This window comes from Sceloporus undulatus, chromosome 3 (assembly GCF_019175285.1).
Source record: "Sceloporus undulatus isolate JIND9_A2432 ecotype Alabama chromosome 3, SceUnd_v1.1, whole genome shotgun sequence".
Taxonomy (NCBI): Eukaryota; Metazoa; Chordata; class Lepidosauria; order Squamata; family Phrynosomatidae; genus Sceloporus; species Sceloporus undulatus.
In genome coordinates, this window is record NC_056524.1 from 25,013,473 (window position 1) to 25,037,039 (window position 23,567).

At 40.0% G+C, this 23,567-nt stretch overlaps 1 protein-coding gene across 1 annotated transcript; it reads right to left on the reverse strand.

Moving 5' to 3' along the window:
- Positions 1–11,781: 11,781 nt before the first annotated feature.
- LOC121927294 (vitelline membrane outer layer protein 1-like) lies at positions 11,782–18,843 on the reverse strand. The gene is made up of 4 exons (XM_042461017.1): positions 18,783–18,843; positions 16,402–16,584; positions 13,577–13,680; positions 11,782–12,079 (listed from the first exon to the last, which is right to left on the reverse strand). The coding sequence occupies exons 2-4, from the start codon at positions 16,567–16,569 to the stop codon at positions 11,782–11,784; spliced, it is 570 nt and encodes a 189-aa protein (XP_042316951.1). The 5' UTR covers positions 16,570–16,584; positions 18,783–18,843.
- Between the last annotated feature and the right edge of the window lie 4,724 nt (positions 18,844–23,567).

Here is a 23,567-nt window from a genome sequence, read left to right on the forward strand (position 1 = left end):
TTCTCTGCTTTAACTTTATGTTATTTCATTTTGGAAGCAATTCTGTGTGATAAACTCCCCAAATTTGCAAGTTTTGTTTAAATTCGAATTTAATTTAAATTGCGTTTAACTCCCATTTGCCCACAGGATCTTGCTACTGTGATAAAGCTTCTTGAGACAGTTTGCTGAAATCGGGAAGTGGGACCAAACAGCTCACGGTGAAAATATTTATTTACAGGTGATCAGGAAGAGTATTTATAGATGCAGGAATAGAACAGAGTTCTAGGATGGAAGTACAACACTCTCTCTTCCACCTCCCCATAGCTCAACAGCAACAGAGCTATACAGAATTCTCTAGTATAGTCACTATACACACAGCAACTACACTCACACTCTTCACAACTCTTTCTCAATAACCCACACTTCTCAGTGACCCACAACTACTGACCTACTGACATGTTTACAGTTAGGTGGGATTTATATACCTTTGTCTGATTCCACCTCAGTGCATGGTTGCTAATACATTGTACATTGCCTCATTATGCTTAGTCATACACACAGGTATATCCCAATACACAATCAAGTGTCTGGCTTCCTCAAGCACATTTGTCTCTAGATGTCCTTACCTTGTCATGCAAAGCACACACACTTCATGACTATGCAGTTCAGCAGATCTAATTTTACCTTATAATATGGTGACAGTCTTTGCCTGCCAGCAGAAAGAGAACTGAGAAGGAGAAAACCTAGCTTCTCATGGAATGGCCTTGTGTAGCCTGCAAACAGTCACTGAGAAGGCTAACTCCTGTATTTTCACCAAGCATGTCTCCCTTGTTGACAAGCAAGTCTACATGGTTATGGTTTGTTGTTCTTTTTTTAAAAAAAGCATGGACACTTTCTCTTTGCATCCTAACATAATAAATGTAATTGAGCAATTTGGTTTGGTTTGGTTTAGTTGTTGTTTTTAATGACACACATAGGACTCTATTCAAATATGAGATTTAATGGCAGATATAAGCATGTCAAACTAACATGAATTACTAGCATGTAAGTTGTCAGTTTTTACAGCAGAAGAGCCGCAGATCATTAAGTGATGTGTCATCCTCAAGGTCTTGTGGACTCTCCACCTTTGTCTGCATCCCGCATATGAAGGTATCACCAGGGCATTGACGACTCCATGGGCCAAAGTGACCCCATTCATGGGAGTTGCCCTCCAGCACAGTCCTATCACTACATAAGAACCGAATGTTGTTGGCTGCTGTGTCATCTCCAAACCCTTGTGGTGTTTCAACTCTCAGAGAGAAGGACAACAGATAGTGTGGTGTTGAACATACCTGAATCTCAGACCAACCACCCCACCTGCCAAGATAATAAAGATGACATAAGAAATACAGTACTGTAGGACTGTATAGTATAGAACTCTGAGTGGTGAGTTTTGTGTTACATCAGAACACTAGTCTCCTTCGGACTAGAAATCTGGTTAGAGGAATTCTGCTTTGCCCAGGAGGGTGGTATGTGATGATCAGTACTCTGAACTGATGTGCCAGATTGTTCTTACTGTTTGCCTTTAAGCCATTTCTGGCTTATGGTGATGCTAAGAGAACCTATCATGGGGGTTTCTTGGCAAAATTTATTCAGAGAAGGTTTCCATTGCCTTCCCCTGAGGCTGAGAGCATGTGACTTGCCCAAGGTCACCCAGTAGGTTTCTTGGCCAAGCAGCCCAACACAGAGACCACTACATCACACTAGGACTCAACATGCCAGATACTGATCATAATACTATTATGAACACAACCACCACCACCCCCTTCAGATTCCAATGACCACTAATAAAGAGAAAGTAACAGGAATAGCACAAGGACAGTGCTATTTGTTGTTAATTGCCATTAAGTCAACTTCAGTTTATGGCATCAGTTGGAGATCCCCAGATCATCCTGTTATTGACAGCCCTGCTCTAGTCTTGCAAAATGAATGCCACAATTTCTCTGACAGATTCTATCAACCTATAATGCAGTCTTTGCCTTTTCCTACTGCCTTCAACTTTACCAGCCAGAACTGCAAGGCCTACATCAGAGGAAGGCAATTAGTTTATTATGGAACTTCAGATATTGGTGAACTTTCACTCTCATAATACCTCACCATTGGTTGCACTGATTTGAAGAGAGTTGCAGACTAAAACATCTGGAGGTGCATCTTTGCCTAATCCACTTCAAAAGCAAAGAGCTACTCACTTGCCAACCATGGATGAAATAAATAAATCTGTTCTGCAGAGCAGGCGGATGCCATTCAGGGATGTATCATCGTCCCCTTCTCTACCACCTTGATAGGGTTCTACCTTGTGCAGAGGAGAGAAGGATTGTGATAAAGCTGTACTTTGTTTTACTTCATGCTGTGAGCCACCTTGGGTCCCATATTGTAGGAAATTTGGGTTAGAAATAAAATCAATAAAACTATGCACAACAAGAAGCACAATGGAGGAAAATTAGTTAAGGTTGTATCCCCATCCACAGTTATAAATGGCTAAGAAGACATTTCCGTGCATAACATTCCATTCACCTGAAGCATGTGTGGCGATCACATGGCCCTCCAGAGTAGGGATATCATTCTTCACTACATTCCTTCTCAAAGGGAGCAGCAAGTAATTTTAACAAGTGTATTCCGACTATAAGAAAATACTTTGAAAACTATAAAGTTTTGAATCCTATTTGGAATTTGGAATTTATTCTGTGCAAATTCGGCCTGAGGCTGTTTTACATGGAAAACAACATTTTCTGCAGAAGAAACAACATTTCTTCTGTTGTCTAAATGCTGCAGAGATGTTGTCACTCACTGTAGACATTCTGCGCTAGAAGAAACAATGGCCTGATTTGGTATTTGAAAGGCTCCCTATGTTTTACCACATATTGCAAAGAAAAGTGAAAAGACCCAAATATAACATTGACTGAGCTTCTTACCACTACCCTTCCACTGACTAGTGTGCCAGGATGCATGGTAATAAGACATGCTAGTTGAAGTGGCATAAATTAAAACCAATGTAAGACTCTTCCAGATTGGTTTAAAGAAGTGTAAATTTTTACAATATAGATTTTGGGTTTTGCTAGTTGTTATCTTCTCATTTTTTATTCTATTCTTTTTTGAGGCTGCATGTAGTTATTTCTTGGATCTAAAGTAGTGTGGTTGTGTTTTTTTTAAAAGGTCTTTTAAAACCAGGACTATTATGATTTGAAGAGCAAATTTTCTCTTCATCTTTTAATATTATTGTCAGAGATGTAGTGTTATGGCACAAAAGTGTCGTTTCACTGATGTACAATAGCACTATAACTCAAAGAGAGAGAGAGAGAGAATGAAAATGATAAGTTTTGTGTGTCTAACAATTATTCCTACTCAAAGACAGGAATAAAATTTAGCCGTTGATGCCAGGATTACTAGAAAATAATCCAGGACAACAAAATGTTTGTGTATTTAAAAAAAAAAAAAAGCCCGGGAACTACAGCAAAAGATATTGCAACCTCATTACAGATTTGCCACATTTGGAGAATCCCCTGAGTTGGCTGTGTTAATGTATGTCATTCAAATTCTGCAAGTACTTTCTAAAGAGCTTATTGCACAAAGAAAGAAAGTGAAAGTGCAGACAGATAGTAGCACCTTTCTCCAAACCTTACTGCATTATGTTATAGTGCTTCTCTTCCTGGGGAAGATGGCAGTAAAAGTGAATCTTTTGTCAAACAGATTTTTCCAGCTGGAAAAAAAAAAGAGTAGCTTTTACAACCGTTTCCCATGAGATGAAAACTAAAACACTATAACAGCATGTGGTAAGGCATGTAGAAAAGCAATACTATTTGGCTGAACTTCCATCCCCCCCCCCCCCATGTGATAAGCTCCTAAATCTCCTTCCACAACAAATACAGTCATCCCTCCATTATCTTGGGGAATCCGTTCCAGCTTCCCCTGCAAAAATGGAAATTTGCAAATATTCAAGCCCCATTGGCTTGACTGGCCGTGCTTTCCTGTGCAAGTGCCATTTTAACCCTCCCTGCTTGCTGGTTCGTGAAGGACTGAGACTGTGGACTCAAAGTCTGTGAAAATGGAGGGATGACGGTAATGCTTATTACTTATTGTGGACGCATCTAGTGATGATGACATCTACTCAACCTGAAGTTATATTTTTAAAAAAGCACAATACAGAACATATTTTACCTTCAATGCAAAACCAGTAGCATAATCATTAGAACAAAATTCTCTTTTCCCCCAGTAACCCCATGGTCCTCCATTTTCCACTTTGAGGATAGCATCATAGGGGCGGGCATCTACATCCCAGAAGCAACAGGAAATGATAGGGAAGACCAGGGTGCTGATGAAAAGGTTCATTGTCCTCACTGGCTCTAGCTGTGGAAACATGGTTGAAAAGTGGTCATCGTGAAAAAGCACAGTATGATCATTTGGGCTTTATCCCTCCTTGACTCTCATGCCAACCACATCAGGCAGCAAACAATCTTTCTCACTAGTGACTTGGCTGTAAATGGTTTCCATCACACACACTAATGCTGCATTTCTTTTACATTGTTTACTACTTAATTATATACATCATAAGGGTATTACTCATTTTTACTTTATGTATTAACTAATTACTGTATATTAATATCCAACCTCTGTCTAATAAACTTAAAGCAGCATGCATGATTCCTTCTCCCTATGTTATACTCACAGCAATCCTGTGATGTAGGCCAGGCTTTAATAAAGTGACTTGTCCAAGGTCATCCAGCAATTTTTGCAGAAAAAAAAAACTTGGGTTTTTCAAGAACTGATCCAGCCCACTAACCACTATGTTCTCTGTGGTTTGTGCTCTCTAATTTGAAACATTAGAGTGGTGGTATCAGGACCAAACTGCATGTGATGTCAGGCCTTTAATAAAGTGCAAATAGTATTAGATGGGGTCTGATAATTATTCACACTACACAGTTATAGTGCTATGATTCTACTATAACTGCCATGGTAGCACCCTATGGAATCCTGGACTCTGCAGTTGGATTCTCAGCTACAGAGACACATTGAATGTTGTGCTGAGAGGAAGGTGAGATATAAATTAAATTAAATTTTAAAAAAGTGCCTCTCCAAACTACATGACCCAGGATTCCTTATGATTTAGCTATGTCAGTTAAAGTGGAATCATATTGCTATATTTATGTCATGGGTCACCAACAGACTTGAAATGCTTGATATACATACCAATCCACAAGAAAGGAGATACAAAAGACTGCAGCAACTATAAAACAATAGCACTAATCTCACATCCAAGCAAAACAAAAGAGTGGACCTTTGTGATACGCTGGGGTTTGGTTCCAAGATCCCTCGTGGATAACAAAACCCATGGATGCTCAAGTCCTATTAAATATAATAATGTAGCAAAATGGTGTCCCTTACAAAAAAATGTAAAATTAAGCTTTGATATTTGAAATTTATACTTTTTTGAACATTTTCAAACTGTGGATGCTTGAATCGGTGTATAAAAAAATTCATGCATAAGAAGAGCCAACTGTACTCAAAATTCTGCTGCATAGACTCCAAACATACATGGAGAGAGAAATTCCAGAAGTGCAAGCAGGATTCAGAAAAGGAAATGGCACTAGGGACCCCATTGCAAACATGAGATGGCTATTGGAGCACACCAAAGAATTCCAAAAAAGAATCCGCATGTGTATTATAAACTACAGCAAAGCATTTGATTGTATAGATCACAAAAACCTATGGAATGCACTCAAAGACATGGGCATGCCACTACATCTGATAGTCCTATTGAGGAATGTTTACCAAGGACAAGAGGCCACCATCAGAACAGAATTGGGGGAAACAGAGTGGTTTCCAATAGGAAAAGCGGTCAGGCAAGGCTGCATCCTATCATCTTACTTGTTTAACCTATATACTGAAAGTATAATAAGAAAAGCAGAATTAGAATCAGAAAAGGAGTGACGATAGGAGGAAGCAACATTAACAACCTAAGGGGCTCGACAGACAGGGGAAAATGAGCGCTGAGACACCACCCCCTTCTTCCCCACACGGAAGCCACAGCAACCAAATTGTGCGGCCTCCGGGAGCCCTAAAAAGAACCTGCTCCCTGTGAGTTCTTTTTAGGGTGCGAGCGGAGTGCCACTGCCACCCTCGTGTGCAATGATAATGCCATGCGGCACCATGCCATTTGGAGGCACTGCCACACATACGTCATCATGGCGGCCCCCATGTGGATGCCTGTTGCACAGTAGGGCTCGGGAGCTTTATTTGTCTCGAGGTCCTTTCATGCTACACAGTCAATGTTCTTATTTAAATTAATTAACAATAGAATTTATCCTTTTTTTTTTCAAAAATGTGTACATGTTACCTTTACAACATGTGGTGGTGGTGGTGGTGGTGGTGGTGGTAACGATGGTGACATTATTAGCATTATTGTTGTTGCAATATGTATGCAATATGCATGAAGATCTCGGCTGGACACTCTCACAAATTATGCTTTCTCCCCATCTCATTAATCCAAGCCTTGTATCTGCCAACTTGAAAGGGGTGTGACGGTTCCTTGCTCATCCATTCCCCATATTTTGGAGCTCATCTTCTGATGAGCCTACTGAAGAAAGCCCTAAATATGGATCTTCTCAAGTCTAAAATGTGTTTGTGAAGTTGGCATAATGAACAAGATTTTTCTGTACAGACACAATCTATTGATATTGCTGTGGCCAATAAATTTTTAGTCCAAATCAGCCATATTTATTTTTTTTTAAAAAAAAAGATGAGATTTGTTCAGGGACAGCAGTTCTAGGAATGTCTAAGATGTATACGATAACCACAGCCTTTCACTAAGTGATCATCTCTGAGGTTGTGTTCATACAGACCAACATTGTTGTCACTATGAATGAGGAAACCAGAGTTGACCCAGGAACAGATAGGTGATGAGATATGAGTGAATTATTATGGAAGTTGTGTGTGATATGAAGCCTTACGTCTACCCCTTGCTGGCCTCTAGATATACAGAGGACACTGTCCCATTTCAAGGATGGAAGAAAGATTCAATTATCATTTGGACATAGAATGAGTGAGCAGCACCACATAGAATGAGGGGGGGGGCAGAAAATTATCATGGGGCATCTCTGGAGAAAACAATCATCACCCTTTTAAATGAACATATCTCTCTATCTGTCAAAGAGAGGTGCCTTTTGATACTGCTGAAAATATTTGTGAAATGTCCCACCTATCTTTTGGCTCACCCCTAATATTTATACAGTATAACCAACAGTATAGTCTGTTGGTTCAGGCCTCGGAGGTAGAGAAGGACTGCTGGACCTGATCCCCTTCCCCACCACCTCTCCTTTCTCCTTTTGTGTCGTGTCTTTTTAGATTGTAAGCCTGCGGGCAGGGAACCATCTAAGTAAAAGGTTTTATGTACAGCGCTGTGTAAATTTACAGTGCTTTATAAATAAAGGTTAATAATAATAATAATAATAATAATAATAATAATAATAATAATAAATTCTGATTTTTTTCCCTCCTGGTTTTAATTTATTCAAGTTGAGCTTGTATATAATTTTTGCTGGCTTGTAACTCTTTGCCTTGCCTTTTTCTCATAGCAAGTAAAGGGAAAAGAGTTGCTCCAAACAGCACAATTCAATCCTACTTACAGTTACGCACAGCAGCCAAATAGCCTGGAGATGGAATGAGAAAGCCCCTGAGCTGAGCTGCAGAATATGAATATGGTCACAGCAGGAGAAGGGCAGGACAATGAAGTGTAGGAGTTGTCCTGTGGAACAGCACCTGCCATGCTCTACTGCACCACAGCTGAGTGGAGCAGATGAAACGTTAGATACATTGTGCTGTATCTACCGCACTCCTATCATTTCATTATCTTTTTTACAGCTGCTACCAAACTGAAAATACATTAAATTTGGAGAACAGAATGCGATGTTGGTTGTCTGCAAGATAAGGGTCTCAACTTGTTGATTTCCAGTGAGATTTAACAATGTCAAATTTCTACCTTCAGAATGAAGAACTGAAGCTGCACAAGATAATTTTGTCCGTACTTTATCCCATAAAGTTTAATGATGCACAAAACCTGAATAATGCTTGAACCACTGCTTAGTAATCAAATTAGCAAAAGATTCCCTTCCATAATAAGCTTAAATAAAATATATCAGTGGCAGAGAAGATGGGATGACTCTCAGCTGGCTGTCCTTTCAGAAAGTTGAAACTTTTTTTAAAATGACCACTTCAGCTTTTAATAGTGTGCTGTTTGGATGATTTTACTGTTCTTTGCTGATCTTAATGTTTTTAATTCACTGAATTCAATTTTTGCTTCAATGGAAAATTTAGTTGCACTTTAATACAGTAATGTTTTGTTAATTTGTGTTAATGAGGGGATGTATTTGAAAATTATTAAAGGTAGGTTGCTGTTTTATTGTTGGCTAGAAATCTGTATCAGCTACTTAAATTAATGCAGTCTGAGTCTTAATAATCCAAAATGCTTTGGGCTAGAAGTGTTTTGGATTTTTTTTAAACATTTTTAAAATTTTTATTTTAGCTTTGGATTTTGGAATATTTCATATACATAGTGAGATATCTTGGAGATGGGACCCAAGTCTAACAACAAAATTCATTTATGTTTTATATACACTTTATACACATAATCTGAAGATAATTTTATACACAATATTTTTAGTAATGTTGTGCATGACACACAGTTTGTGTACCATGTATACACTGAACTTGTAGTGTCATGTCAAAACTCAAATTTTTTTGAACATTTCAGATTTTGGATTTTCACATCAGGGATGCTCAACCTGTAGTTAATATTTAAAGTAAATACTTCACTAACATCTCCTGGTCTGATCCCTCTCCCCCACCCCCAGCTAACAGAAATATCACTCACTTTTGCTCTGGTCACTGAGAGAATAGAGCTCCTTCTCTCCGTGCAGCTGATGCCCGATAAAGTAAGTTGGGCAGGAGTTATGATCATGGCAGTAGTCTCACAATCATTGCAGGTGAGTTAATCTAGCCAACTGTCTTGTATTCACATGCTATTGCCATGAGTGTAACTCTCCACCCGAAACCTACTTTACTGAGAAGCTGATACAGAATTCCAACCATTATTTTAATTATTATTATTATCACCACCATAATGATAGAAATATAAAAGATGCATTTCTAAAAATTGCAGAGGAAATGAGAAGATCCATGTAATAATTTTCAGCACTGTTTAATTTGTTCTAGTGCTTGGAATGTTTGTCAGATCATTTTAAAATGTGATAGACTTCTGGACCTCTGGAGTTAGATCACAGCTGTCAAGTTTCAGGCTATTTGGCCAACAAGTATCATGTATATTTTCTACCAGTTGCCCTTTTAATTCAAGGCCAAATGATATGAAACAGAACTTTATTTATGTTAAATTTATCTGCATTTACATTAAATTTGTCTTCCAATAAAAGGAAGGTAGAACCATGCAGGAAGGGGATCAAAACCTCCCCAAATGACTCATCATGCTGCATGGACTTAAGCAGTTTTCCCACTTCTTGATTCGCATCCAGTTTCATAGGATAGAGGAGGGAGTGATGGATTTGCTTCCCTTCTAAGGTACTCTCTTTTATACACTTTAACAGGCAAGAAATTGCAAATGTATGTGAAATACATAAACATGCAAACCAGAAATGAATGGTTCCACATTCAGTTTGGCTCTTAGACTTTTGTGGTGGTAAGCTCTGCCATATATGATTGTGATGGGGGTTAGGTTATGGGATTATTTTTAAATGTATATTTTATTTACATTGTATTATATTGTTTCATTTGTTTTGTAACCTGCCTTGATTCCTTTGGGGAAAGGCAGGATATTATTGTTGTTGTTGTTGTTGTTGTTGTCATTAAATGCATGCTGAGTCTCCCTTGTCTCAAATGCTTGAGAGCAGAGGTGTTCTGGATTTTGAATTTTAGGGGATTTTGGAATACCTGTATTTGCATATATGTACATAATGGAGATTGGACTCCAGTATAAATACAAAATTCATTTATGTTTCTTATATACCTTATACACATAGCCTGGAGGTAATTTTACTAATAACTTTCATTCTTATTTCACTCTCTGAAATGAAAATATCAGAGGGGAAATTTCTCTTTTATGAAATTACAACGTCTTCGAGTTGTTAACAATTTCTTCATCAAGGAAAAGAACATCATGGACAAGAACATATTCAGATGTTCTTTCCATCCCTCCATGTAATGAGCAAAATTAAACTGTTAAAAATCCATTTGAGATCTTACTCGGTGGTGAGGATGACAGAAAAGAGAATGTACTTCATCATCACCCTTGGCTTCTCCCTGTTGTTCCCCCAAGCTCTTTTGTGCAGCATTGGGCCTCCTCGGAGCACGCAACAGAAAACAACAATGGGTGGAATTCATCATGGGACTTACATCTTCATGAGTAAACTTACTTGAGCAGGAAATAGAACTAAGTAGTTTTGCAATGTCCATACTCACCGAGGGACTCCTGTAAAGTTACAACATACAGGGTTCTGTGAAGTTGCAGTACATATTGCTACTGGCATGATTGGTGTACCATGGCCCCAATGTGAAATGGAACCAGTATGCATTGGGCCACTCCCCTTGTGCATCTGGACACCAGTTAAGATGTGCTGGAGTGCAACAGCAATGCCCATTAGTACCTGATGCTCTTTAAGAGTTCCTAAAGCATATTGGAAGCACCCAATGCAAATTGGAACCCTCTTTTTGGTGCCTACTTCTTTATCTTTGCAATTCACTAGCAGGTTAATTTCATTTCTACACCTAGCTCCAGTTCAGGGAGCCCTGGTGGTGCAGTGGATAAATGTCGGTACTGTAGCCACAATGTTGTGAGTTCAATCCACCAGACTCCAGGTTGACTCAGCCTTCCATCCTTTGTAGGTCAGCAAAATGAGCACCCAGCCTGTTGGGAGCAATTGGCTTACACATTGTAAACCACTTAGAAAGTGCTTAGTTCACTATGAAGCAATATAGAAATGTATAGTGATAAGTGCTATTTGTAAAGTTATGGAACATAGACCATGATGTGGAATCTTGGCCAACATTTTGCTTCCGTTCCTGTGGCTTATTGGTTTTACTATAAATGTCATTTTTAAATTAAATTTTACAAAATGTTTGTTTATGGGATTATAGTTTCATTTGGTTGATGTTGTTTTTATCTTTCATGCCTTCCTGAGAGGCATTGGTCCCTAAAAGGTGGCTTATATAGTTTAATGAAAATGAAATAAAATACATAACAGTATTTCAGTTGTACACAACATCAAGCAAATATATGCTGCTGTTGCTGCTGCTACCAATTTTAAACACAATCACAGAGAAGTCATTATTGTACATGATTTAGGCTCAGTTAGCTAGATTTTTGACATCTGAGCGGATAATATTTGACATGAAGATTTGTTATTTGCAGTGCTATAACTAATCCTTGATTCAGTATTTCATCATTAAAATTTTTGTGGGTTTCCCACAAACCAGGTAACTACTTGGCCAATGCAGAAAACAAAATGTTGGCTTAGAAAAGCCTTTGGTCTGATCCAACTGAGTTCTTTTTACTCTTACAACCATAGCCTATCATCAGTCCATTTATTGTTATGAACCAACAATATTTCTATAATACTTCTGATGGTCTTCTGTCCAGAAGCTACATTGACAAAGGAATGTCATCCAAAAAGGAACGCAAAACAGTTTGTTTGAGATTTAATAATGGATAAATTTCATGTCAACATGAATTGGCTATACTGTGGCAATATGAATGCATAGGTCTCAGTCACAGCAGAAGAATTTCACATCATTAAGTCCTGTGTCATCACCAGTACCTTTTTCAAGCTGCACCTTTGTCTGAATCCCACATATGGCACCAACAATACAGCTTGGGCTCCATTTCCCAAAACTACCCCATTCCCGTGACTGGCCTGTCAGAACATATCCTTCGTCACAGTTGAATCTGATGTTGTCAGCTGCAGAATCATCTACTACAGGCCCAAGTTCACCTTCTACTCTTAATGAAAAGCCAATCAGGTTCCCTTTAGGACACATCTCAGGCTTTGTCCATGCTCCAAATCTGCCAAAGAAGATAATAATGATGCCTTAAGAAAAATATAAAAAAAAACAGACATACAATATATATTTCAAATTCCTTTAAATCAGGGGAGAAGGCAAGAATCTGCACATTTTCATGGTACTTCTGTTGTCAGTGGATAATTCATGCAGGATCACAAAAAATATAATCTGCAACATACACTGTAAATATTCTTTAACATTATTTCTTAAAACTCAAGAATCATAAAACATAGAACTGTAAAGTTGGAAGGGACTCCAGCTGCCATCTAATCCAACCCCTGCCAGTGCAGATACCTACAGCTAATGCATCCCTAACAGATGGCCATCCAATCCCTGTTCAAAAACCTCCAATGAAAGTAAGTCCACCACATTTCAAATAGCCCTGTCTACTGCCAAATAGCTGCTATTGTCAGGTGGTTCATCCAAGCATTGAGTCGGGATCTCCTTTTTTGTGATTTAAATACAGTGATTTGCTTCCTATTGTGTGGGGCAGTAGAAAACAAACTCACTTCATCTTCCACCTGACATTGCTTCAGATATTTGAAGATGCCCTAAAAATGTGACTTCCTTCACTAATTTCTCCTAGGACTTGGTTTCTAAACCTTTCAACATTTTGGTTGTCCTTCTGTGGATGGATTTCTGTTCATCAATGTCTTTCTTGAACTGTGTGTCCAGAAATAGATGCTGTACTCCAGGAGGGGTCTGATAAAAGCATAATGCAGTATTACTATTACTTCCCTTAACTGGGAGCCAGTGTGGTGTCATGGTTTGAATGTCAGAGTAAGACTCCAAGAGACCAGGGCTCAAATCCCTTCTCTGCCATGGAAGCCCAGTAGGTGACCCTGGGCAAGTCATACCCTTTCACACCCACTAAAAAACTTTATGTTAGAGTCAACTTAAGTCATATAACAAGAGCAAATTACTTTTCTTGATATAGACCTTATAATTCTGTTGATATACCCTAGGACTGCATTAGATTTTTTGCCATCTCATCATCCTGTTGACTCATGTTTAACTTTTAGTTTACTAAGACATCTAGATGTCAACTAAGACACTTTTGATGCTAGGCTTTCCCATCCTGTCAGCAATTTTTGTGCTTCTGACTTTTTGCTGTCTAAACACACAACTTTATATTCCTTCATCCTAAAATTAAACCTGTAGTACTGGCCTAGTTCTCCCATATGCTAAAGTCACACCAAATCTTGATTTCATCTTCTAAGGTATTAGGTGCCCTTGCAGATTTAATGAGTATCCTTCCTACTCCTGCATCAAAGTTCTTTATAAAGAGTTGAATAATATCAGTCCCAGGACAGAACACTGTGGCATTCCAACCAGAATTAGAAACTTTCTCTTTTATTATTCCCATTTTGGGACAAAGGCAGGAAATAAATCCAATAAATAAAGAAATACTCTTATTTACAGCCTGCCTTTCTCCCACCATGGGACCCAAGGTGGCAAGAAGAAGAAACAACAACGTAACAACAGCAACAATACCCACGGTCCAATTGAGGATGAAATAGTTTGGCCATCATTGCAGAGAAGACCAATGGCATTCAAGGATGTATCATCATTCCATGCCTGGGGACCTTGGTATGCCTGTACCTGGTTGGGAACAGAAAAACAAGATCAAGGTGTTGTAAAAGCAGCACCTTTAACAGTCATGCACTGGGTTAGTAATGTTGCACTGTGTAAGTTGAATAAGAATTTCAATGAGAATTCCACTGTATCGTAAGTTATAAAAATGCTCCATGTTCAAAAAAGTATTTGAGTGTGCTAATCATCTATATTCCACCCAAACAATCAGACCCAGAAATCACAAAATGCAAAGAAGTAAAATAAATGTACACAACTAGCACTCTGAGGGATATGTGACCCAGTTAAATGCCAGTATCTTCTCAGTCATGTTTCTGTTTTGCTGCAGCATACTTTATTGAAAAACAGCATGGGACACTTTTTGTCCCAATACATTATACTAGATGGGGAAGAGAAAGTACTGTAATGGGGGGGGGGGGAATGAAGAGATTCATAGAACCTTTTCCACATCCCCTCTCTCTTTTGTATGGTGTGTGTGTGTGTGTGTGTGTAATGTTGTAGCTGAAATTTGGAAACACCTTTTACCACTGTGAAGCTAATGATGACATTGCAAACCCTGTAGGTATTTGGTAGTGTGGATTTTGGAACTAAACATGAGTTTGGGGACTAAAATATACCATCCTTATGCATGAGGGTTAGGCATGTGTGAGGTTTTGTTTTTTAAAAGAATCCCCCCACTCCAAACACACATTTTCACAAGCACACAAACTGATTTGCCTAGTATTGAAATAAATCAATCAATGTATGAGTACTAGGGTAGAGTCATCAGCATGCAAAGCATCTACTCAACACTTGTCCAACCTCAATAGCAAGCTAGTAAAGAAGATGCCTTTTTGCACAGAAATGGTTATATATCTTTGAACTACAGCTCCCAAAATGTCAACATAACCAATGGGGATTCTTGAGGGTCAATTTTCTTATGGCTTGTTCTGTTTAACCACAAGGCCAAGCTGCCCCATTTGATTTCTGTCTCTGTTTTCCTTCCACAGCAAAACCTAGGACACAGGATGGAAACTACTCTCCATTTATAAAAATGGGGTGCATTTTTAAAAACAGGACATAATTTTCAGTTGCTGCTGCTCTGAATTAAACCTAATAATCTCAGAAAATATTACTGTGCAGAAATACAATTTTCTTCAAAGAAAAAAAGTTCTGCACAAAAAAGCCCCAATTGGCAAATTTTGCCCCGAAGTTCAAAACTTCAAATGGTCTTTGAACGCTGTACAATTTTGGAAGACTTTTTCACAGTGGCAAGAAAATAGCTCAAATTACTCATTACTTCCTTCAGGGACAACACTAGCAAAGAGTTACATCCCTGCATTAGAATCTAAAGAAACTTCCTTCACTTTACATTTCAAGACAATATGCAAACTGTAATATTTCTAAATAGTCTTTCTCCCCCCCCCCCCCCCCACACACACACACTTGTTTTTTATAACATCTTATTTGGCAAAGAGCTTTAAGGAGCCCTTATCCAGAATTCCAGAATCCAAAATCATCCAAAAACCCAAACTTCTTCAACTATGTATCTGTACTATATTCACAAGACTGAAGAGAGATGCAACTAGAGAGAGATGTGAGGATTTGTGAAATGTCAGGAGACCTGGATTCATATCAAGCACTACATTAAATTCCTGTCATTTCATTTATGTTCAGTCTGTCTCCAGCCTCATTATGTCTCATTATATATATGCAAATACAGGTATTCCAAAATCCAAAAACATCCAAAAAACCTCTGGTCCCAAGTGTTTTGGGTTAGGACTATTTAGCCTATACCACAATATAGAGGCTGGAATTTTTCCATAGCCATCACAGCTTCCTCTGCTTTGTCTATGATGTGTCTTTGCTTTGTCTATGTACACTTGTTTTATTCACCCTATGCTTGCTGAGCAAAGTATTCTCCACAGTGTAATCAATGCACTTTTTTGATAGCAGTGCAGCTGTGCTTACAACAACCTTGTACATGGTGTTTGTACACTGCTCACTGTAACTGTGTATTGCACATTTTGGTTCTACATTTCACACTCCATATTGTCTTTACCTCACCATAGCCTTGTCATAGATTTTATGTTGGGACTTGCTTTTTTAAAGTGGGAATCATACTTACTGACCAGCAACAGAAAGGACAATTCAAATACAGAGAACATAGCTGCATCTGATTAATTTGTTTGTTTCATTTTTATTCAATCTTTACCTCAGAAAGTGGAACCAAGCACAAGTATTTTTAAAAGGACAGAGAAGATTTTCAAGAACAGCTTAGATGCAAATTCTTTTTAAAATATAGTGACAAATTACTGTAACAATTACAGTATTTGGACCTACTCTTATTCCCCACCCTCTAGGTTGGTAATCCAACAATACCGAATCTCCATAGATCAGTGCTTGAGACTACCCAGTTAATGAACTCCTTATACTGTAAGATGGTAGCTTGTTGATGATATATGTAGGCACAAGAGAAATTTATACATGTGCATGGACTTTTTTTATCTTGACAGGTGGACAGAAAGAGAGAATGAGAGAGAAAGATGGAGAGGGAGAGGGAGAGGGAGAATCATTCAGTCATCACAATAGAAAGGAGGCAAAATGAGGAGCAGCCAGCTGCATTTCTGTAGTCAACTACAGAAAGGAAGAGGCATCCTCCTGGACTTCCTAGGGTCTTCCAGATGTCCAGTAGATATCTGGTAGCAGCTGACTGCTGCTTGGTTGCCCCTTGTCCTTTCCTATTCTTACCTTCAAGGTGAATCCATTTGCATATCCTTTTGTACAGAATTGTGGTTTGCCCCATGTACCCCATGGGGCTCCATTTGGCACAGTGAGAACAGAACGATATTTTCGAGTTTCTGCATCCCTGTAGCAGCAGGTGAGCATCACAAAGAGAGTACTGATCAAGAGGTCCATGGCAGAAAGTCCACTCTAGAGGCAAAAGAAAAAGGATTGACTGGTTGATTGATTGATTGATTTTTCACCTTCCTCCAAAAGTGGAACTTAAGGTGGTTCACAAAATGATTAAAAAGAGATGAAACTAACAGTTATAGTATTTAATTTGAAATCCCTTTATATTGAAACATCCAAATTAACCACAATTTAAAAGCACATCTGTGGAGAGAAAATAAGTATAGCAGCTCCATGAGCAGAAGGACAACAGTAAGGGACTAACCTAGCCACTCAGGAAAGGAGAATTTTTTTCCTGAAAGGGAAGCACAATTACTTTTGGCTGTTGCAATGCATTCAATGACTAGCTATTCTGACTCCTGAAAATGAGCTGAATTTGCATTGAATCTTTTCCAGGATGAAGGATGATTTAGTTGAGGCAACCACAAAATGGCTTTAGCAAAAGTAAGAGCAATCTGGAGTCTCTCTTAACCTGTGTGATCCAAGTCATCTGGAGTCTATGAGTCATTCTTCTAAATGGGAGACCTCTCTGCTTGGATTTGCAATGGCTCTACAAGTTCTTAGGTAACAGACTTGTGTATTATTTCCCCAGATCTCTTTCAGTTATGGATAAGGATCATGCAATTCCCAAGATCTGTTAATCAATAACACCCATCAGCCTAGACATCGTGGAGAAGAAAGTTGTAGAGCTGCAATTCAAAAACATCTAGAGTTCCCAGTATTGATTTAAGTGTAGATATCAGGGACACTTTCTGGTACAAAAAATATATATTTCACCATGGCTTTTACCCAGAAAGGATTTGTTGTACTCACAGTTCCACAAGCACCTGTTCTGCAATAACTGGAACGAGAGAGAAGCTGAGGGGGGAAAATGAATGTCAGTTTGGGCAAGGCAGAGGCTAGAAAATTAAATGTGGGAGTCACCCTTCTCAAGTCATCACCTTCCATGCTCTATTGCTTGACTCCTTAAAGGAGCAGATCGAAGGCTCTTGTCCATTCTTTGTGCTTTGCTAACTGCACCTCAGTCATGGGGTGACTTAAATAGAAGCAACTTAGGCCCGTTCCAGACGGGAAAAAAGTAAGTACTAGGGTTAGGAAGGGCATCCTTTCAGGACGCCCTAACCCTAGTACGTACAAAATGGCAGCGCCCGTTCTACATGGGTGCTGGCATTGGGACATCACGACTGTGCCACTTCCAAATGGAGCGGCGTAGAAGTGACGTCCTGGCACTGCGCGAGGGCACCTGGGGCAGCGACACAAATGAGAAAGGGGCCAAGCGGCCCCTTTCTCTTTGTCCCCACCGCTATTGGGTATCCTTGGGGCATGAAGCCCCAAGGACACTCCTTTCCAGGCCGCGGGGAAGCGGCCTTTTGCCACTTCCCACAGCCTGGAAAGTGGCGGATCGGGACCTCCGAGGCTGCCGCTGTGGCAGCTAAGGCCCCGATCCAGCGGGGAAAGGGGCAGGAACAGGCCGCCCCAAAAGAGCGGTCTGTAAACCGCCTTAGTCATTTCTTCCTTAAAACAAGAACTTCTGACCTTTATAAAGTGGTGACTGACTGAAAAGCAAAACCATTGTTTCAAGGTTTTTAACCTAGCACTTTTTCACTCTACGAAGTCAGGGTGCTATGATTCCACTTTAACTGCTATGGCTGCATCCTGTCATATCCTGGGGGTTGTAGTTTGGGGAGGCACCTCTCTGGCTGAAATTCTAAATGTAGCATTAATTTCCCACATGAACAAAATTGTGCTCAAAATCCTATAACATAGGTTTTAATCATATATGGAGAGAGAAATCCCAGGGGTGCAACTGAGCTTCAGGAAAGGCAGAGGCACTAGACACTACATAGCAAACATACAATGGCTAATGGAACACACCAAGGAATTTTTAAAAAATCAGCATATGCTTTATAGACTTTAGCAAAGCCTTTGACTTCATAGATCATGAAAAACTATGTAATGCTCTTAAAGGCATGGATGTGCTGCTGCATTTAATAGTCCTGATGAGAAATCTGTACCCAGGACATGAAGCCTCTGTTAAAACATAATATGGAGAAACAGGATGATTCCCATTTGGCAAGGGAGTCAGGCAAGGGTGCATTTTATCACATGCTTGTTCAATTCAGGAAATTTCATATGAAGAGCAAGTTTAGTCATAGGAAATTATCACACCAGCCCCTTTCACACTGCAGTCCTCCAAGCCAAAATGAAAGGCAAAATACCTGTTTTGGAGCAGGCAACACTGCACTATTTCCATCTGCATGACTGGGGCTGTTGCTGGCATCACCCCCCCTTCCTGTTCTCCCCCTTCACTCCTCCCTTCATCCCTTATGCCTTACCCAGCATGCATTTAGTGTTTTTTTTTAAAAAATTGTCCCCACCATTTTTGTGCATTTAAAGACCTCTGCATCCCCAATTTAAGCTTCTGTAATGTTTTGTTTTCAAAATTGCCAGGCTTCAGAGCTCTGAAATTGTGCAAAAAAAGAGAAGAAAGAATATTTTAAAAAAAAAATTAGGAGAAAGAGGGGAGAGGGGGGGAGAGGACAGTGACACCATGTGACTGCCAGTCATGTGACTGTCTTGGCAGTGGCTTTTTGCACCTGTGGCATTGCGTGATGGGAAAGGGATTAGGAAGCTAGGGGAAGAAGTGGCATCTGTGAGAATTGCAGTTTAAAAGCTGCATGTTATAACCTCCATAGAAGGAGGAGTGAAGACAGCAGAAAGGAACACCAGCTGTCTAAGATATGCAGATGACACCATATCAGAATCATAGAATCGTAGAATTGTAGAGTTGGAAGAGACCACAAGGGCCCATCCAGCCCATCTCCCTGCCATGCCAGAAGTCACAATCAAAGCATCCCGACAGATGGCCATCCAGCCTCTGTTTAAAGACCTTTAAGGAAGGAGACTCCACCACTCTCCAAGGGAGTGTGTTCCACTGTCGAACAGCCCTTACTATCAGAAGGTTCCTCCTAATGTTGAGGTTGAACCTCTGTTCCTGGAGCTTGCATCCATTGTTCTGTGTCCTAGTCTCTGGTGCAGCAGAAAACAAGCTTGCTCCATCCTCAATGTGACACCCCTTCAAAACCTAAACAGGGCTATCATATCACCCTTAACCGTATCTTTTCCAGGCCAAACATACCCAGCTCCCTAAGTCTTTCCTCATAAGGCATGGTTTCCGGACTTTTCACCATTTTAGTCACCTTCCTCTGGAAACACTCCAATTTGTCAACATCCTTTTTGAATTGTAGTGCCCAGAACTGGACACAGTATTCTAGGTGAGGCCCAACCAAAGCAGAATAGAGTGGCACTATTACTTCCCTTGATCTAGGTACTATATTTCTATTGATGCAGCCTAAAATTGTATTGGCCCTTTTAGCTGCCGCATCACACTTTTTGGCTGCCACATCACATATGTTGACTCAGGTTCAACTTGTGGTCTACTAGGACTCCTAGATCCCTTTCACATGTAGTCTCGTTCAGTCAGGTCTCCCCCATCCTATAACTATGCATTTCATTCCCCCCCCCCAAGTGCAGTACCTTACATTTCTCTGTGTTGAAATTCATTTTATTAGCTTTGGTCCAGCTTTATAATCTATTAAGGTCCTTTTGAATTTTGATCCTGTCTTCTGGGGTATTAGGTATTCCTCCTAATTTGGTGTCATCTGAAAATTTGATAAGCATGCCCTCTATTCTTTCATCTAAGTCATTGATAAAGATGCTGAATAGCACTAGACCCAGGACATAAACCTGCGGCACCCCAATAGTCAATCTTTCCAAGATGAAGAGGAGCCACTGCTGAGCACCCTTTCAGTTCAGCCAGTCAATTAATTACAAATCCATTTAACAGTTAAGTGTTCTAGCCCACATTTTACAAGCTTGTTTGCAAGAATGTAATGGGGAACTTTGTCAAAGGCCTTACTGAAATCAAGGTATGCAATATCCACAGCATTCCCTTCATTTACCAAGCTGGTAATTTTGTTTAAAAAAAGAGAGAGAGAGAGATCAGATTAGTCTGGCGTGACTTGTTTTTCAGAAACCCATGTTGACTTTTTGTGGTTATAGCATTCCCTTCTAAATTCTAGGGTTCAAGAGCATGCAGCAGCATGCTTCCACGTAAGCATATAGTGTGCCCGTGTATGGCACAGGTGCACTGTATTTTAAAAGCACTCAAGACAGGATGCACAAACTATTATTTGCTCACATAAAGAACTGAGAGTCTGAAACAGAAGATCCTAGAAAATTAGAGTTCTGAACCGGATAGAGACCCTCCACTCATGCAAGAGGTTCTTTGCTACAGGCTTGTGGCTTTTCACGTGTACGCAGTCATGATGACAAGGACAGAACTAGCACTTTATCCTCTTCATGTTTTTAGTTACCCTTCCAAATACCTGAACAGGACTATGGATGCTTTAAAAGTTTATACACCTAAACAGACACTAGAACTATCATAATGGTTTGCACTAGTAGCAGAAGCAGTATGGTGTGGAATATAGTCACAGAGGACTTTTGTCCTCATCCCCTGTTTGGGGGCTTCCTAGAGGCAGCTGGTTGGCACTAAGGATAAAAAGATGCCACACTAAGTAGGCCTTTGCAGCTTTATTTTCAAATTGCTAAGCTTTTCTTAATTTCTTATAAATCTGGCATTTATTAATGTCTTTCAAGAGAAATATGGCTAAAAATATGGTGCCTTGAAGGTGAATATAAGATTTGATATTAAACTTGCACAGAGTAAATCTATACTTACATAGATAACACAATTTGTGTGGGTCATTACCCTTCTGCTGAAGACTGATGTTGTGAGACTGATTGTACATCTGTCAATGTGTCCCATTGTGCAATGGGGAATGTACAATGGCTGTTTTTCCAATCCCAATAAATAAAGTGGCACATTGACAGCAGAAGCAAGGATGCACAGCTGAAAAGTTGGAATCCTATTTGTCAGTCATAACTAGTTTAGATGCTCATAATCAACTCCTCAATCATAAGTCAACATGTAAGTAAATTCAATTGTTTGAAATTATCCAGATGTTTGTGGATCTCAATGGCCATTGAGATCCATAAACATCTGGATAATTTCAACCGGAAAGAAGAAACTCTTAAAGTAAACAAAATTTGGCTACCAGTCCTGAAGAATAGCAAAATAAGGACTCAGCAAATGCAAATGGGAAACCATTCAGAGTCAGGGGCTTTCCCAGCAGATAATGGATCATCAATTAGCAGACATTAATCCTCATTTGCATTAGCCTCCCAGCCTGAGGCCAGCCATCAACACAGAACAATACACATGCAAATCACTCCTGCATTCCCAGTTTCACACAGTATATATACACCCAATTTTTCCAGGCAAAGCACTCTCTGAAGATGCCAGCCACAGATGCTGGTGAAACGTCAGAAAGAAACTCTGCTAGAACATGGCCACATAGCCCGAAAAACCCACAAAAAACTATAGACCAAGGTCCATCCACACAGGCTTGTGTTTCCCTCATTATCCTGTCTGGATGGGGCAAGCCGTTAGCCCCGGACTGGGATCAGGCAAACTGGATGTGGCCCTCAATCCTGTTTTAAAAAACCAGCTGTTTGCAGCAGAGTTTCTCTGAAACTCTTCCATGACTGCCAGAAGACTGGATGGGCCCATGGGCCCCTTAGCTATTGACACCATTGCATCCTTTCCCAATACCCCTGCCATAGCCTGTGACGTTGGAAAGGGGCATCTGTCACCCTGTTTCCACTCTTATGGGCTGCAGCAAAGGCCTTTAAAGAAGATGTGATGGCACTAAAAAGTAAGGGGCATGCGTCAGCAGTGGATCCATGACTTTCTTCCTGCCCTACTGGCCAGGAAATTGACCCAGGTGGAAACAAAAGGCAGGATACCATGGGACTGACCCATCATATCTTGCCTATTTGCTCAGGCTCCATGTCTACAAAGGTTTATGCTACAACATTTTTCACTCAGTAAATTAAGTAAGCTTTCTTGGCCTGACCTCCCCCCCCCCCAAAAAAAATGAGAGAAACATTGTTCACTTGTGCTCTGATTTCTTCTCTTCATGCAGCTGATGTTTGTTAAAGTAGACAAGGAATTACCATCATGGCAATCCAGTCACAATCATGACTAAGACGGGCCTTTGCCACACCCTCAGTACGTACTAGGGGTTGGCCGAGGACGCAGCGTCTAATCAGGCCTCACCCCTAGGATGTACTGGGTACGTCAAAATGGTGGTGCCCTATACACATGGGCGCCGCCATTTTTACATTGCGGACTCTTAGTGTCCACACGTTGCAGCACAGTTATGACGCCGCAAGTGTGCCATTGGTGCCTTGCAGCATCATAACCATGCCGCAAAAAGAACCCGCTTTTTGCGGGTTCTTTTTGCTGTGCCAGGGAATCGTGCGGTTTGTCCACTGTGATTCCCTGGTGCAGCAAACACGGGCACTGGCAGACCTAAGTTTGTTATTGTTGCTGTTGTGCACCTTCAAGTAATTTCTGAGTTATGGTGACACTAAAGTGAGCCTGTTGTGAGGTTTTCTTGGCAAGTTTCTTCAGAGAGGGTTTGCCATTTCTTTTCCCTGAGGCTGATAGAGTGTGACTTCCCCAAAGTCACCCAGTGGGTTTACATGGCCAAGGCAGGCTTTGTACTCTAGTCTCCAGAGTCATAGTCCAACACTCAAACCATACACCACAGCGGTTCTAACATTACTAAGTAATCATGAATGTAAAACAATTACAGATGAATAAATCTAAGTAACTATTCCATATTCATGATCACTACTTTTCCATGATTGTGTATAGATTCATTATGATTTTACCAGCTTTGGTTGGAACCCTGTTGGTTAGTCCCAACTAGAGTAGACCTATGGAACAACTGCTGAATGATGTATCAACAGTAAGACTAGTAATAGAGTTTAGTCTCATATTTCCTGATACGAGTCTGCCCAAGTTTTAAGATCTTTGTTAAAATACTTTTTGTTTATCCCACAAACATTGCAAGCATGGCTGTTGATGATAA

Coding starts and splice junctions, on each gene's coding strand:
- LOC121927294 (XM_042461017.1), bottom strand. CDS start 16,569: ATGGACCTCTTGATCAGTACTCTCTTTGTGATGCTCACCTGCTGCTAC. Junction 13,681..16,401: donor CAAATGGATTCACCTTGAAG/GTAAGAATAGGA, acceptor GTTCCCAACCAG/GTACAGGCATACCAAGGTCC. Junction 12,080..13,576: donor ATTTCATCCTCAATTGGACC/GTGGGTATTGTT, acceptor CTTCTTTGGCAG/ATTTGGAGCATGGACAAAGC.